Raw genomic sequence first — 17,055 nt, forward strand, 5'->3', positions numbered from 1 at the left:
TTCATTCATCTGACAAAGTGGGCTCTGGCCCATGAAAGCTTATGCCACAATAGATAGGCTATTCATTAAGGTGCTGCTTTGCCAGATTCTTTGTTACGATTGTTTCAGTGTTGCTGTGAATTTATTTCTATGCTTTAATCTGTGCAGGACCTTTGGGTAAAAATATAACAAGCTGCCTTATACCAAATTAGATTACTGCCCTAAGTCATGATGGAGAAATTTTCTGTATGTCCCAACGGGGTTCCAAATGATGCACTCCAAACAAAACAGCCGTTAAAGTGATTCTTTATTAAAAGTGCGAGCTGAGAAGTTCACCTAATGCAAGTAGTAACTTGAAGACAAGGGAAGTTGTGCTAAGTTCATTATGCATAGAACTTCTATAGTTCTAATGACACCACAGCGTTACTGTGTGTGTGTGTGTGTGTGTGTGTGTGTGTGTGTGTGTTAAGTGCCGTCAAGTTGCTTCCGACTCATGGCGACCCTATGAATGAAAGTCCTCCAAAATGTCCTGTCTTTGACAGCCTTGCTCAGATCTTGCAAATTGAAGGCTGTGGCTTCCTTTATTGAGTCAATCCATCTCTTGTTCGGTCTTCCTCTTTTCCTGCTGCCCTCAACTTTTCCTAGCAGCGTTACTAGGGCAGAAAAAATTATATCATCCAGTTAGACGTAAGCAAGGATTGACATATAAATGCATATAAATGTAACTGTATCTAGCTTCTTGAAGCTGCAGGGAGGGATAGTCAAATTTCTACTCTGTACCCCCTTATCAGTATTCAAGGACAGATGCCTTGTCTTCTTTAGTAATTAATCTTTTTAGAGAAACAAAGCCAGCAGAAACACTGTCAGGGTACAAAGGTTCATTTTTAGCCAGAGAGGAACCCTGCAGAAAATAAAGATGGCTTCACTTATGCTAACTTAAAATTCACTCACAGTCACCACCACAGGCTAGGGATACCCAGAATGGCAAAAAGTACATTCCATATCTCAGGTGCAGGACTTCTCATGGAATGAACCCAGGGTCTTATATCTGCAAGCGCACATAAACTGTGTGTACCAAGTGAGCCAGTACCCTTCACTTAAATATCTACTACCACCAATATGTTACTCTGCTCTGAATGACTGTCAGTTAACAGTGCTGGGGAACAATTCTAAGTAGGTCTACTTGGAAATAAGCCCAATATTATTCAGTGGGGCTTGTTCCCTCAAAAGTGCCTGTAGCACTGCAACCTCCATTTCCTAATCCCTGCCGCAGCCTAGGACTACTGATGTGGGTGGGGGGAGAGTACTATCGGAGACCTGGACACTCTTGCTAGCTCCGGATGTGGTGTCTGGGGTTTATTTGTTTAAATTGGATGTGTTGTATTGTAAGCTGCTTTGGGTTGGAACAGCAGGGTAAACAAAATAAAATACTTAAACAAAATGAAAGTATACAGATACTATAATTTTTTATCTCTTAGAAAGTTTCTAGCCTGTATGGTTCTGAAAATAAGTTTAAATCTATGTAGGTAATGCCTGATGATTCAGTGGAATGAGCAGGGGTGGAGACAAATATTCTGTCCCTTTAACAGAGGATTGATGGGATGTTATTTGCCAGGTGATGTTATTTACCTCCATGTCATGAAAAGCTTCAACTGCCTGTTTCCAAACATTAAACCTCTATGAAAAGAATGGGACACTTCTCTCATTTGGCAATCCTAATTGCAAAAATTAAACCAATATGCTACAAACTCCCTTTTGTTAAAATATAGGCCATTTATGAATGGCTGTTTCCTTGCTGTCACCCTGCCGACTACTTCTGGGCTTTGCTTTGATTATGTGCTTGCATTTTCTGACTGTCAGAGGTTGCCTTGCTCTCTCCACGCATTTTGCCCTCATTTTCTGGATTTGTGTTTAGCCAGCATCCAGAAAACATGGGGAAAACATGCAGAAATGCACGAGGAGAGCGAGACAACCTCTGACGGTCGAAAAATGCAAACATAATCAAAGCAAAGCCCCGAAGTAGTTGGCAGGGTGACCATGAGGAAACAGCCATGCATAAATGGCCATAGACTACACCCAGGCCTGTGCGCAACATACCTTTAATAGTTCTTAACTTTGTCCTTTTTTCCCCCTTGTTTTTTTTTAAGTTCTTTCCAAAAGTGCCAAAGAATCCTTGCCTTCTTTCCAAAATGGTGGCTACACCCAGGATACTGCTGCTATGCCTCTGGCTCTTAGCACTTCCCATTGATGTGTGCTTGGCGCAAGAGACCCCTCCGCCAGGATGTGGTAAGGACCTTCAATCCATCTACTACAACCTCTGTGACCTGACAGCAGCCTGGGGCATTGTGTTGGAGGCGGTGGCTAGTTTTGGTGTTGTGACCAGCTTTGTCCTCACTGTTATCTTGGTGGCCAGCACGCCTTTTGTCCAGGACCACAGGAAGAAAAGCTTAATAGGGACTCAAGCTTTTTTTTTGTTGGGCACCTTCGGGCTGTTCTGCCTGACATTTACCTTCATTGTCAAGCAATATTTTTCGACGTGTGCCTCACGACGTTTCCTCTTCGGCGTCCTCTTTGCTATTTGCTTCTCTTGCCTGGTTGCCCATTCCCTCAGCCTGAATTTCCTCGCCCGGCGGAACCATGGTCCCCGGGGGTGGGTTACCTTTGGTGTGGCTTTGCTTCTTGTTTTGGTTGAGGTGATTATCAATGCGGAGTGGCTCATTATCACTGTAGTGAGGAATAGCGGTGCATCCAAGGACCCCTGCCTTGTGGACAATGCTGATTTCGTCATGGCGCTCATCTATGTCATGTTCTTGCAAGTGGCTAGCTTTGTTGCCACTTGGCCTGTCTTGTGTGGACGGTATAAGCATTGGAGGAAACATGCTGTCTTCATCCTCCTCACCACTTCATTTTCCATGGCCATCTGGGTGGTGTGGATTGTCATGTATGTTTACGGCAACAAGCAGGAAGGCAACTTATCTTGGGACGACCCAACGCTGGCGATTGCTCTCATCTCCAATGCCTGTGTCTTTGTCTTCTTTTACGTCATCCCTGAGATTTCTCAGTTGATCAGACCAGGGCCAGAGCAGGTCTATGAGGATGATGTCTACCCTACCAGGGGAGTGGGATATGAAACAATCCTCAAGGAGCAGAAATCCCAGAGCATGTTTGTGGAGAACAAAGCCTTCTCAATGGATGAACCTTCTTCAGGTAAGCAGCGGCAAAATCATTGGTGGTGGATGTGGAAGAGTGTCCTGCATGAAGTGTGATTTTCCGTATTGTGCTTGCTGAAATTGTACATCGCCTTTTTCTTTGGCTGTAAAGACTGCAAGGCTTGTTAAAAAAAAAAAACGATTTCAAGGAAAGTTGGGTTTGCCAGATTCGTGTCCAAGTTCTTTGTGCAGTATGAATGCACAAGTGGCACACCTGGACAGAAGCAGAAATTATTCTGGACCTGGCTATGATACAGAGCCAGACTTGCCTTGCTACTTTGTTTTTGTCCCCTGCTGGGCTGCTATCTGTTCTCCAGCTAGGTAGACAAGTGATAAAAACCACACCACGCATGAGGGGTGGGTCTGGAGGCTCCATGTGTACAGTAGTATGCATGAGGGTGGCACTGTTTCAAATATTGGATTCGATTTATTGCTCAGTTCTCAAAAAAGCTGGCTGGCATGTATAAAGACAGACTTATCAATTTTTTTTCTTTGAGTCACATTCTTATGACTGATTCCATTCCCCCCTACTTTGGAATTGATTTTTCTTATTTTGCCTTTCGTTTGATCCGTTCCACCATTTAATTGATGTTAATGAATTTAGAGCTGCTTAACCAAAGCAGAGCACTTTGTTTACTTTGCACATGCAGACGCTTTACTAAGCCTGAGCAGCTAAATAGCTTGGATCCAAGGTTTTAAAAGCAGTTCTTGCAAAGAAGATGCCTGGCTCAGAATGTGTAAAGTGAACAGAAAAACAAACATTTAAATGCATTGTTTGCTCTTAGAACACAGTAGAATGAAATTTTTGATGTTCCTGCTTCTAACATACATTTAGTAACTTGATCTGAATGACTGTAAATGTTACAGTAATTACAAATCTTGATTTCCTTAGTTTATTTTCATCTGCAGAGCAGTAGAGTCAAAGGATAATTATTTGAAGATTAGGAGGAGGAGCCTTAATCTCCTCTTCCTTGGATTTTTAAAATCAGCAACATGTGCCGTCTCAAATTTAAACTGTTACTTTGTGAACTTGGTTCCCCCTCCATTATTTCCTTGTTGCATTTTGTAACTTATTCGTGGGACTTGGCTGACTACCCATGAGGGGGGGGCGGCAGGGGAAAGAGAGTTCCCCGCTTGTGTGAACTGGGAAAAAAAGGGATAGGGAGAGAGGGGGCCAGCAAGAGTGAGCAGTTGGAGGAGGCTGCAGGGCTCTTTTATTGGCAGCATGAGCTCTGAGTCCCCTTCTGCAAGCCTGTGGCTGACATGGATTCTGTGCACAATGCCACCTCGCAGGGCAGCATTGATGGCTCCTCACCTTTTAGGGCATTTCTCCGCGGTGGTGATGACTAGTTCAGCGTTCTCTGAAATGGTTCCTACACCACATAATCACACGGACAAGATTCCCATCTCCCTCCTTTTCATCCTGCTCTTTATTTTTTAAAAAATTATTGTATTTTTACTAGTGAAGGAATGCTGGAGTGTGGGTCTAACCTTTGAGAGGACGGTGGCTCTCTGATCAGAACTGTGATTAGAACTCTGTGATTGTGGGGTGTGTGTGTGTGCCTGCATGGACATTGTGGTTAGGGTCTTTCTACATGTCGTGCAAATGAGGTGATGTCTCAAAATGGCGTATGAATACCAGCAACACACAAAACTAGCTGAGGAACTAGGAAACCCAGCCAATCACAGTGCACCTTCACACCACTGCTAGAGCGCATGCGCAAAAACAAAAGGGACGGGAAGTGGGGGGAGCGTCTTGGGCATTCGTGACATCATGAATAATGCCATGCTCCCCTACGGAACACCCTGTCTTTTTTTTTTTTTTTTACTAGGAAGTGCGGACAGGGAAAAAATGTTCTTGGGTAGAACATATACAATGGTGAAAGTGGTGAAATGTGGGCAGAAATTTTGAATTCGTAGCCAAACCTCGCAGATCGTCCCTGAGGATAATAAGCTGTAAGCTGAATGGTGTGGTAACAACCCTATACAGTTACTCCAGCAGATTTCAGTGGGCGTAGGCTGAAGTAGCAAAGGATTGCACTGCTGGTTTTATGCTAGTTTCTTTTCTTTTACTTGTCTTAGATTCTTTACAATAAGTTAGTTTAGCATATTCATTGTTATTGGATGTTTGTGTATTGTATCTTGTACACTAAAAAGTAAATGGCTTATGAAAATTTCTCAAACAGTTTTCCCTCCAGTTATAGCTTAAACAACATAAAATCATGGTGTGCTCTTCCACCGTTTTCTGAACCTACTGGAAAAATCACCCCACTGAACCCAAGAATTAATATTTAATGGCAGGTTTTTAAAAATACTGCCCCTAGTATATGTGCAGTATTTTTAAAAACCTGCCATTAAATAGTAATTCTTAGGTTTAGTGGGGTGATTTTTCCAGAAGGTTCAGAAAATGGTGGAAGAGCACACCATGATTTTATGTTGTTTAAGCTATAATTGGAGGGAAGAAATCCTCATAAGCCATTCTCAGCTTTCCTGATGAAGTGTAAGATATAAATAAATGAGGAGGTTTTCTGAAGAAGAGGAGATTTCCTTCATTGCTGCCACCTGTGTTGAAAACCTTGCGTAAACAAGCTCACTTTGCTGCTGAGCCTCTGTGCTTGACTGTCCACCTCCTACCAAAGACTCCACCTAAATCCCATTGAACATGTTTGTCTGACCCATTTTGGCTTTCCACAGTATTGAGAATACCTGAATGCTAACAGGTGTAGAAGCTCTATCTACAGCCTTTTAATAGACCCGCTATAGTGCCTTTAAGCATTACTTAGTTTTGCATGTCAGGCTACAATTAAAAGTTCATGAATACAGGCAGCACTTGAGCATGCGCACTGCCTGTAAAAATGACACATTTTAGTGACATGTAGGCTGCTAGTAGAGTGCCTTTAATAAAATTTGCTCCTGAGGGGGTCTGAGGTTTCAAATCTTTAGGTTTATTGAGAACTCATTAGATGTTGCTTCATCATATAAACTCTTGCACGCTTTCCTAGAAGTTTTGTAAGCTTGCTCAATTCAACTGTATTTCAAAAGTAGCAGATTGCTCTCCATCTGGCGGGAAACTTCAAATCTGCTGTGATTTCCTCCTAGACCTGATTTACATGTGATGCTGGTAAGGCAAAATAACTCATTCATGCTACTTGACATTTGCACAGCATATTGTTTAATATGCACCGCTACCTGTGCAAAGCTGCTGTGCATGTTCAGTTAGCCTGGGGAAGTGGTACACTGATGTGCGAACATTTCAATGCTGCTGATCAAGGAAGCATATTAAGAAAAATAAACACAGGCTGCAATCCTAAATAAGTTTACAAGGAAGCAAATCACCTTGATTAGGACAGGATTTTGGGTATCCCCTCTTTGTGATAAAGACCAAAGGGGAGAGGAGCCTCAAGGGGGAGGGGAGCCCCAAGCTGTTTGTGTAAAGCTGTCCTTAGTTCATAACTGCATATCATGCCAATCACAGTTATTTCATGACACATAACTTTTTTGTGGCTTGCCCTACTTCACTGTCTCTTCTTTATGTCTCTTCCTCTCTATTACACCCATTTACTTTGTCTAGAAAATAAATTACATTATTGCAGTCCTTCAATAGTTGCCAGCTTCCAGGAGGGATCTGGAGTTCTCAGAATAGCAACTGATCTCTGGGCTGCAGAAATCAGTTCCCTGGAGAAAACAGCAGCTTCAGAGGGCAAAGTATATGACAGGGATCCCCAACCTTTTTGAGCCTGTGGGCACCTTTGGAACTTTGACACTGGGTGGTGGAAGCAGCCACAAAATGGCTGCTATGAATCTTGGAGCCAGCCACAAAATATCTGGGAGAGAGGGTTGTGCATAACTGTAATAGTAACCCTTCAACACTTCAGTCAGAAACTGTTTTACAAGATGCCTTTCAAAATAACCATATTGTTTTAAAAATGTTTTCTTGCATATACACAGCTTACCTTCAGGCACACAGTGATGATCCTTGTGCTGCGGTGGCAGTGACTTTTAAAAAATCTGAATAGCCAATCAGAAGCCCTGCTGGGCAAAAGTCCCACACGTCCCTGTCCATATTCTAAAAACCATTTGGTGGGCACCAGGAAAGATGTTGGCAAGTGACATGGTGCCCATGGGTGGCACATTGGGGACCCTTGCTCTATAGCAGGGGTGGGGAACGTCAGGCCCGGGGGCCGTATAAGGCCCGTGAAATCATTTTGTCTGGCCCTCCGTGGGTCCTGGCAGATCTCTAGCTCAGAAGGATCTAAGACTGGCGTTTCGCTCAAAAGTGAGTCGCTCAACGTGGCAGACACTAGGAGCCGTCTCCGGTTGTGCCTCTTGGCTAAATGTTTGACCAAATATAGCTGGCTAATTTTTAAGTTGATAATTTTGTATGGTCCGCGAATGATGATATAAATATCCAAATGGCCCTTGGCAGAAAAAAGGTTCCCCACCCCTGCTCTATAGTATAGCATAGATTCTAGGTGAAATCCCTCTCCAAATTCCCTGTCCAGTGGTACTACCCCCAAATCTCCAGGAATTTCCCAGGCCAGACCTGGCAACCCTAGCTCTTTCTGATAGGTACTGTCTCACCTGTGTATTCTTCTCTTGTTTGTAACACAGGAATACTTTTGTATCAAACCAGGAATCTTCTTTTCACTGTAGAGTTTAGGGCTTCCACCACTATTCCACCACCCCTTATTTCTGGCACCACAACTCCAAACTGTTCCTTTTAATAAATGCTAATGTAGCAACCTTTGGAGGGACTACGATTGTCAAAGGCCTGGAGAAAACAGGGCCAGCCCCTTAACAGAGGCTTAAGGTGAGGAAATGTGCAGCTGAAGCTTTTCATGGAATGCAGATAACATTACCTGATGGGTAAGCCCCAGTTAAAGGGAAAGGGTCCTTTTTCTCCAAGCTGTTGGCAAGCTTAGCAAGGGACACCCATGCTACATTGCTGCAGGAAGACAAAAGCAATTTCATTCATGTAGAGAACAATACTAAGCAGATCTATTCAGAACCCTACTCAGGCTTATTCAGTGGGGCTTGCTCCCAGGAAAGTATTCTTAGGATTCTTACATAGAGGAATACAGTGAAGGTACCAAGAGTGTAGAGGTGCCAATTTCCCCATGGGAGATCCCTTGCCCATGGCTGTTATTTCCAGCCACCACTCCTGTGGCCGGTGGGAGAAATTAATTTTTAAAATCACTGTCTAGTGATGGTGTGATGTCACTTCTGAGGAGAAACCAGAAGTGATGTCCGTCTACAGTAGAAATCTCTGGGTACTCTATGGATTTTCAGCTATCCTTCGAGAGACATAACATCACTTCGTTTTTGCCTCCCAGAAGTGACATCATGCAGTTACTGGTGGCGCCCCTTCACGTGCCCCCCATTCCCTAAGCCAAGATGACTTCCATTTCACATGTGATACAGAATCTTGGCTGGCTCACAAATCTTTATGGGAAAACCTGATTGGCCAATGCCATATATGTGACTTAATGACTGCCAGGACTTTTACGACAACGAGGTTTGCCTCTTGAGTTCCACAAACCCTAGGGGACTTCCTTGTTTAGCAAGGTCTCTCTGCACAGTGTGCTCATTAAATCCTACTTTGTCTGTAGTTATTCATAAACAAGTCTTTGTTTTATGGCTGATGTAAAAAAACAAAAGCCCCAGCAGACTTTTTGATGGCTCTTGCGCTTTGGTTCATTGATTAGTCAGTGCTTTTCGCTTTGCTTCCAGCAGAAAATAACAGCATGGAAGATACAGAGAAATTGCCTTTTCCTCATAAAGATCTTTTGTGAGCCACGGTGAAGACTCTTGAATTCTCCTAGTGGCATCTGTTTTCACAGTCAAAATGAATTCTGAATATATGTGAGATAGTTACACATGGGAATCACACATGGGAATCAATCAGTTTTATTTTGAAACTGTGCCTTTTCCAGCTTGGCATTTAATATGTGAAGTTTTTCCTGTAAATTATGTCCATGCTAGGAAAAGTTTCATATGCTTAATTTGTATGTGTCATGTTAATGGCACTGGAGCCTGTTTTTGAAAAAACACACACACACAACACCCCCCCCCAAAAAAAACTATAACTCTGAAACCCAAATTAAATATCAAAATTGTTCAGTTATTCTTAGGGTTGCCAGGTCCCTCTTTGCCACTGGAGGGAGATTTTTGGGGTGGAGCCTGAGGAGGGCGGGGTTTGGGGAGGGGAGGGACTTCAGTGGACCACAAAGATGGTGAGGGTCTGGAGACCAAGTCCTATGAGGAAAGGTTGAAGGAGCTGGGTGTGTTTAGCCTGAAGAAGAGAAGACTGAGAGGGGATATGATAACCATGTTCAAGTACTTGAAGGGCTGTCATATAGAGGAGGGTGCAGAGTTGTTTTCTGTTGCTCAAGAAGGTCGGACCAGAACCAACGGGTTGAAATTAAATCAAAAGAGTTTCCGTCTAGACATTAGGAAGAATTTTCTAACAGTCAAGAGTGGTTCCTCAGTGGAACAGGCTTCCTCGGGAGGTTGTGAGCTCTCCTTCCCTGGAGGTTTTTAAGAAGAGGTTAGATGGCCATCTGTCAGCAATGCTGATTCTGTGACCTTAGGCAGATGATGAGAGGGAGGGCATGTTGGCCATCTTCTGGTCACTAGGGGTGTGGAGGGGGGAGGTAGTTGTGAATTTCCTGCATTGTGCAGGGGGTTGGACTTGATGGCCCTGGTGGTCCCTTCCAATTCTATGATTCTATAATGCCATGGAGTTCAATTGCCAAAGCGGCCATTTTTTTCCAGGTGATCTGATCTCTATCGGCTGGAGATCAGTTGAATTAACAGGAGATCGCTTGTTACTACCTGGCAGTTGGCAACCCTAGTTATTCTAGATACAGATCTAGGCAGGATTAAAAATATCTCTAAGGAATAAGCTAGTAAATATGTGTAGGGCCTTACTTTTTGGGGTTTTTTGTTACTGGTGTGACTTTAATTTTTTTTAAGTGTTAGTCCTAGATTCACAAAAGAAGGTACAAACTGATACAAGATGGTATAAAGTTTTCATTGGAAAAAGATGAATAAAATGTAAAGCACCCTTTCTCCATACAGCTTAACCACTCTGATTTTGTGAGTTGAAGTTAAGCAAACCATGTCAAAATTGAACAATTCCATTAAGTGATCTCGAGAAGCCAACCCTATGTCACCCCACCAGTTCCAATTTATGAGGAGATCAGACCATTTTCCTCACTGTTTAAGGATCCTTAGGATGCGTGGGGGGTGGGGAGGACATTAGTGAGCATGTCTCCTCTCCCTCACTTAGGCCTCAGAGAAAGGAATGCAGAGCACAGGTGTAGCTCTTGTTTTGGTGGAAGAGTTAGAAAGCAGGGTTTTTATTAAAAGAACTCAACAGGGTTATCCTGAATACTTTGGCCTACTTCTTCTTTGTAGGGATCCCTTCCAGCCTGGTTATTTTCTCAATTTTTCTGCCCAGCACAGCTATGTGCAGGCCTGAAAATTTGAGTGGGAAAGGTTGTTTTTGGGGTCAACCTCTCTAGTAATAGGGGAGTTATGGCAATGTAATCCAAATGTTTGTTTCAGTATTCAAATTTGCTGCCTTCCGAGCAGGTATTGCTTGGAAGGAGATGTTGAGCCTTTAAACCGGGGGTGAGGACCCACCTTTTTTCTGCCAAGGGCCATTTGCATATTTATCACATCGTTCGGGGGGGGGGGGGCGCCATACCGGTAGTAGATCTCCTGGCGGGGGTGGGAGGGGAGAGGCTAGGGTTGCCAGATCCTCTTCACCAGCAGCGGGAGGTTTTTGGGGAGAAAGAAAGAAAGAAAGAAAGGCCATTTATGCATGGGAGGTTTTGCCTTGGATTTGCTGCTCTCTAGATGCACATTTTTCCCATTTGAATTCTCAAAACTCTGCATGGAGGCTTACTGTTGAGTTTTGAGAATTCAGATCGGAAAAATGTGCATCTTGTCTAGAGAGTGGCAAATCCAAGGCAAAACCTCCCATGCATAAATGGCCAAAGAAAGAAAGGAAGGAAGAAGGAAGGAAGGAGGGAAGGAAAGGAAGGGAGAGAGAGAGAGAGGAAGAAAGAAAGAAGGGAGAGAGAGAAAGAAAAATGGGGGGGGAGAAAGAAAAGGACAGAGAGAAAAAGAAAAGGACGGAGGGAGACAGACAAAGAAAGAGACAGAAAAAGAGGGAGAAAGAGAGGGAGAGAAAGGAGAGTGACAGAAAAAGAGGAAGAAAAGAGAGAAAAGTCTCCCCACACACACACACACACATACCCGGTGGCGCACGCAACCGGGCTTCAACCTTCCCACCTCCCCACCCCCAGAATTGCCTAATCAGCTTCCATGCGGATGCTCCGCCGCCAGGAGCGGCTGGCTTCTTCTTCACCCCCTCTTGCCGCCTGTTAGCTGTTGAGCGGTGAGAGGGGGGCAGAGAAGAAGAAGCCGGCCGCTCCCGGCGGTGGAGCATCCGCACGGGAGCCAATTAGGCGACTCTGGGGGCGGGGTGGGGAGGCGGGAAGGTTGAAGCCCGGTTGCGCGGGGTTGCATGCGCTGCCCCGGCATGCAGGAACACCGTGGCTCACTATAAAAAACCCCTCTTGCCACTCAACAGCTGACAGGCGGTGAGAGGGGTTTTTCAAGTGTGCCACGGCGTTCCTGCATGCTGTGGCTGTAGAGGCAGCCTTGGGGGAAGCGTCTTTCTCCCTCCCCCCTCCACTCGCTGATTAACATTTTCAGTGGCCCTCGGGAGCTCCAGGGCCCTCCTCGAAACTGTTCCTGAAGCCGCCCTGCTGTGCCATGTTTTGATAGCAGGGCCCTGGAGCTCCTGAGGGCCACTGAAAATGTCCTCGCAGGCCGTTTCCGGCCCCCGGGCCGGATGTTCCCCATCCCTGGTTTAAACTAACCTCTGAAAAAACTTATACATGTTGCATCTTGGCTATATCTGTACCCATACCCGACAACAAAACCTATGTTTTGATCCTAAGTTGTTAGTAGAGCAGTCAGTTCTCCTGCAGTGGTGGGAGGCCTCCTGCTGGCAGCCATCCAGGGCTGAAACAGGAGGGGGGAGTCTCGTGCTTCCTGTGTGTTGCTACATCATCTGCAGTTTTTCCTCAGGAGTGATGTAGTGGTGCAAAAGACATTGACCCCAAACCTCCTGCCAGTTGCCAGGCATGTAGGGCCTGGCAATCCTAATTATTACAAAACTGACACACTTCTGTGAATTTTATAGAGAAAACATGAACAATTAAAAAAATTCTAACTTTTTTTTTTGTATCTGGGGATATGTTCCTACCCTAAGAACATATCTCTCTGTGGAAGGGGATGGTCATTCGAAGGCTTGCCAACCTCCAGGTGGGGCCTGGAGATCTCCTGGAATTACAGCTGATCTCCAGACTACAGAAATCAGTTCCTCTGAAGAAAATGGCTGCTTTGGAGGGTGCCTGTCCTCCATTGGCACCCCTAGTAATCAGAGCACCTTGAAAGGCTTGACTGGAGTTTTTCAGGGGGAAACTTGTGCAGCTTTTTAAAAAATCCCAATATATTACGTGCTGTGGTTAAAAAGTTACCCTAATGTCAAAATGCATATTTTTCAGCAGTTGTTTTCTTCTCTAGGTGCTTTTTTGATTACAGAAGGTAAACGGTAAGTGATAAGTGGCTGAACTTCTGGGACATTGTTTACTATTGTACAGGTGATAAAGTACTGAGAGGGAAAGGTTTTAGAGTCGCTTTTCTCTGCGCTCTGCCAATTCACCCAAGGTTATTTTCAAGGTATTAAAGTGATGGCTAGATTGTACAGTACACCCACCATTTGCCTCCATAAGTTGTTCTCTGGTAGCTTACAACATATTATCTGGATACTGACTATGTCTGTGAAAGCAGTTAATGTCTTATGCTTAAATGCTGTCCTCTGGTTTCTACTTTTCAGCTAAAAAACCCGTGTCACCATACAGTGGATACAATGGGCAGATACTGACAAGTGTGTACCAGCCCACAGAGATGGCTCTCATGCACAAAGGGCCTGTGAGTGTGCCGTTGTGCTGGCTTTTCCTATCCCTTTTCTTATCCTTCTAGTCCAACTTCTTGGACTAGTGTAGTGAGTGTGACATGCTTTTAAAACTGACGCTCCTTTACCTAGCTGTTTATTGGGAAAGGTTGGGCAGCCTGACCAGGTGAAGTCTGTCTTGCCTGAAGTGTCAAATCCAGGCGTTCTGTGTAAATTTGTTTCTAGCTAAAGCTCATAACAAGTAGCAGCTATTTGTGTGCCTGCCTCCTGGGAATGAAAAGCGACTTGCTCAGGTCTTTGAGAGCTAGCCTCCCTCTCTAAGGCAGATAGAGGCCTAATTCTAACACACCGCAAATGAGGCTGTTGGCCTTTTTCTAGGGAGGGCCACTTCAGACTGAAAGCCCCATTCCCCCCAAGCATCTGTGTGCAGATATATTTCTTTCTGAGCATTAAGCCATGTCATACAGTCCAGAAAACAGGCTTACAGCTTCATCTGTTGCTTGAACTTCATTTGCCACATTGTGGCCCACTCACCGAATTTGTGCAGATCCTCTTGGAGCTCTTCACAGTTGGCCTTGGTTTTCACTATCCTGAATAATTTTGTGTCGTCTGCAACCTTGGCCACTACACTGCTCACCCCAAGTGCCACATCATTTATGAATAGATTAAATAGCACTTCCCCCCAATACTGATGCTTGTGGGACCCCACTGCTTACCTTCCGCCATTGAGGGAACTGTCCATTTATTCCTACACTCTTCTTCTTTTCATTTAGCCTGTTTTAACCCATAAAAGGATCTGTCCTTCTATCCCATGACTGCTAAGCATACCCACAAATATTTGGTGAGGTACCTGGTCAAAAGTCCAGTGTGACTAATAATTCCATCCCTGAATAAAGTTTCTACTAATTTGCCTGGGACAGATGTCAGGCTAATTCACCTGTAATGTTCAGTTTCTGCTCTGGGCCACTTTTTAAAAATCAGTGTAACATTTGCTGCTCTTCAGTATTCTGGTACAGTGGCTGATTTTAGTGACAAGTTATACATACTGGTTAGTAGATCAGTAGAGGATGAGGATGGCACTCAAAGACCTGAGCAAGGCAATTCCATTTTTAGTCATGTGGCGTAGTCACGATGTACGCCAAGATCTATGGAATCTGGCAGAGGGCGAGAGCCCTGTCCCTCACTTAGGCCCCTAGAGAGGCTTACCCAATGCTTTAAAATTAGCCACGTTAGGACATTACTTTTATATCAGCACCAAGGCAATGGCTGCCGCAGTTCAGCTATTTTCAAGCTGTAGCATCACTGGGAATCAAGATGTACTTGGGCATCTTGTTGGCAGATTGGGACTGCTCTGCAGTGCACACAAGTCTGCTGCTAAGGGACCAAGTGAAAAGGAACAAATAGTTCATACTAGTGTTCTTTAGGTGCCAAAGAAAATGATTAATCAACTGATAATGTACCTTCTTTGGCTTCATATACCATTTCTCAACCTCTCTTGTCCTTGTTTCCTTCCTTATTGTCTCCCCCACCCCTCACATTAATGTGAAACTCACAGCTTTCTTTTTATTAGTAGGTAATATAAGAAAGTCTATATACTCCCACTTGCCAACTGAGGTCAGCAGACAAGTGTCTGTTGGTGCTTCTAACAATTTGCCAAGTACAATGGGCTTTGGTAAGAGTTTCCACTGATTACTAGAGAGGTGTGACATCATGCCATTGCTGATGGCCACCCCAACCATGCCCCCCTCTGGTCTCCTGCTGGTTGCCAGGCAACCAAGCCTGGCAACCCTCGCTGACTCCCAGGTAAGCCATAGGGAAAGGCAGTAAATGCTTTAATAAGACAAATTAAAAAGGTAAGTGAGCAAGGGCTACAATCTTAGCAGGTGAAGATCAGGAAAATGCTTGCCTCTTTTCCACTGACTGTCAGATAGATTGGAGTAAAACTGTTGACCTCTCTCTCTCTCACTGCCCAGATCTTAATGTTTATCCTCTTTTTCTGCCTGGTTTCTAGACGGAAGGCACCTATGATGTTATCCTCCCGCGTGCCACAGCCAACAGCCAAGTGATGGGCAGTGCCAATTCCACACTGCGTGCCGAGGATGCCTACCTTTCACAGAACAAGCAGCCAGTGACACAGAAGGATGGAAAGAGTGGACAGGTGCATAAAAGACTAGGCACTGGCTAGTGTGGCTGTAAGCATTGGAGTAGGGTGGTAGGTGACAGATAGCAGGTGAACTCTGCAATAATGCAATCCCATGTACTAGTCCATTGTCAAAACAACAAAGAGCCTAACACAACTGTCCCTGTGGAATATATCTCATTGAGGGAACAATGTAAGCTGGTCTATTTGGAAGTAAGGCCAATTTTATTAAGTGGGGGCTTACTCTTTGGAAAATGTTCTTAGGATTTTTAAAAACCTATTTTTTAAAAAAAAACTATTTATATATTATATGTTTACTCCCATGCAGTCTGAAATTCATTTTGGTAAAAGTGTTCTGACTGTGGAGAAGTGATTAGTGTGTTTTCAGAATATGTAGAATTATGCATTATTGGTACACCTTCAAACCCGGGGTTGGGGAGGAAAGGTCATGTGGTCTGTTGATTCCAAGTAGGACTACCCTGCAGGATTGGAATCCTCTCCCAAGTTTAGGAACAGAGTAGCAGTAATAATTATTCCCTGTCCTTCCCAGTTAGGCAGGCTCTCTTTCTCTCTTTCTCTTTCTTTCTCTGTCTCTCTCTCTCTGTCTCTCTGTCTCTCCCTCTGTCTCTCTCTGTCTCTCTCTGTCTCTCTCTCTCTGTCTCTCTCTGTCTCTGTCTCTCTCTCTCTCTCTCTGTCTCTGTCTCTCTCTGTCTCTGTCTCTCTCTCATATTTCGTTAGTTTTTAGTTACTTGTGATTAAGCAAAAACCTTTTTACTAAACAAAACCTGATGACCTAATTTCTGTATCTTTTTGCCTCAGGCCTCATCTCCATATATCAAGAGCAGATGGTAACATCCTACATCTTGATTTTGGCAGACCCCATAACAGGAGGAGACCATGCTAACTTTGCCTTCTTGAAGGAGCATCTGATGGGGCTAGGCCTCAATTAACCACTTGAGATTCATCCTGGAAGATGAGACAACGTTTTTCTCTTTGTTGTGTATATCCCAAGTGCTCTGCTTGGTCCCTGCTATTTAAAATATGGGTCACAGCACTGGGATACATCTGCTGTTTTTAATTCTGGAAAGTGGGGCTTCTGTTCTGCTTGGAGCTGTCATCCAGGTTATTCTTAGTGCCACCTCTGCAGTGCATCTAGCCAGCACTTTGGGAGTGCCCCTCCCCCATTTTTTTTACTTCACAACTTTATGGACCAGGTTGACTCTGTTGTAAGTGTCTGGCCTTCTCCAGAAACCCCTTGTGTTTATGCTGTACAAACAGGACTTTGCTGATATTGACAAGATTTCTCCTTGGTTGCAATTCAGCCTCTTGGTGGATTGTTGGGTGCCCCTGCTTTCCATCTTGTTGCCAAACCCTGCAACTGAGAAGGGTCGTATTGCTGTTCTCTTGATGGAGTTCATACAGATGCCTGTCCTGCTGTGGAGAGACACTATCATATGCAGCAAGACATTTTGCACTCTTGACCTGAGCGGTGGCGAGCTGTCTGATAGCTTTCCTGCCTTTGGCCCAAGACCTGGAGTATGACAGTGCTATGCAGCTCCCAAAATCCTTGCTGTCCTCTCACCTGCTGTTTTCTTGACACAAATTAAGGCAGCATCTCAGTGCTTGGCAGCTTTGCTCAATGTCAGAGTGGGAAATGGGGGACACCCTTTGTTATTTAGAAGGCAACATCCCAACAACTCTGGGTGATATAAGACCCTGTGCTTTTGAACTAC

General features: G+C 44.4%; 1 protein-coding gene across 1 annotated transcript; it reads left to right on the top strand.

Annotated features, from left to right (window-relative positions):
• Nucleotides 1–2,160: 2,160 nt before the first annotated feature.
• Nucleotides 2,161–16,672, top strand: GPRC5C (G protein-coupled receptor class C group 5 member C). Its single transcript, XM_056867009.1, has 4 exons — nt 2,161–3,186; nt 13,105–13,199; nt 15,194–15,340; nt 16,142–16,672. The coding sequence occupies exons 1-4, from the start codon at nt 2,169–2,171 to the stop codon at nt 16,172–16,174; spliced, it is 1,293 nt and encodes a 430-aa protein (XP_056722987.1). The 5' UTR covers nt 2,161–2,168; the 3' UTR covers nt 16,175–16,672.
• Nucleotides 16,673–17,055: the final 383 nt, after the last annotated feature.

Source organism: Euleptes europaea, chromosome 1, assembly GCF_029931775.1.
Source record: "Euleptes europaea isolate rEulEur1 chromosome 1, rEulEur1.hap1, whole genome shotgun sequence".
NCBI lineage: Eukaryota > Metazoa > Chordata > Lepidosauria > Squamata > Sphaerodactylidae > Euleptes > Euleptes europaea.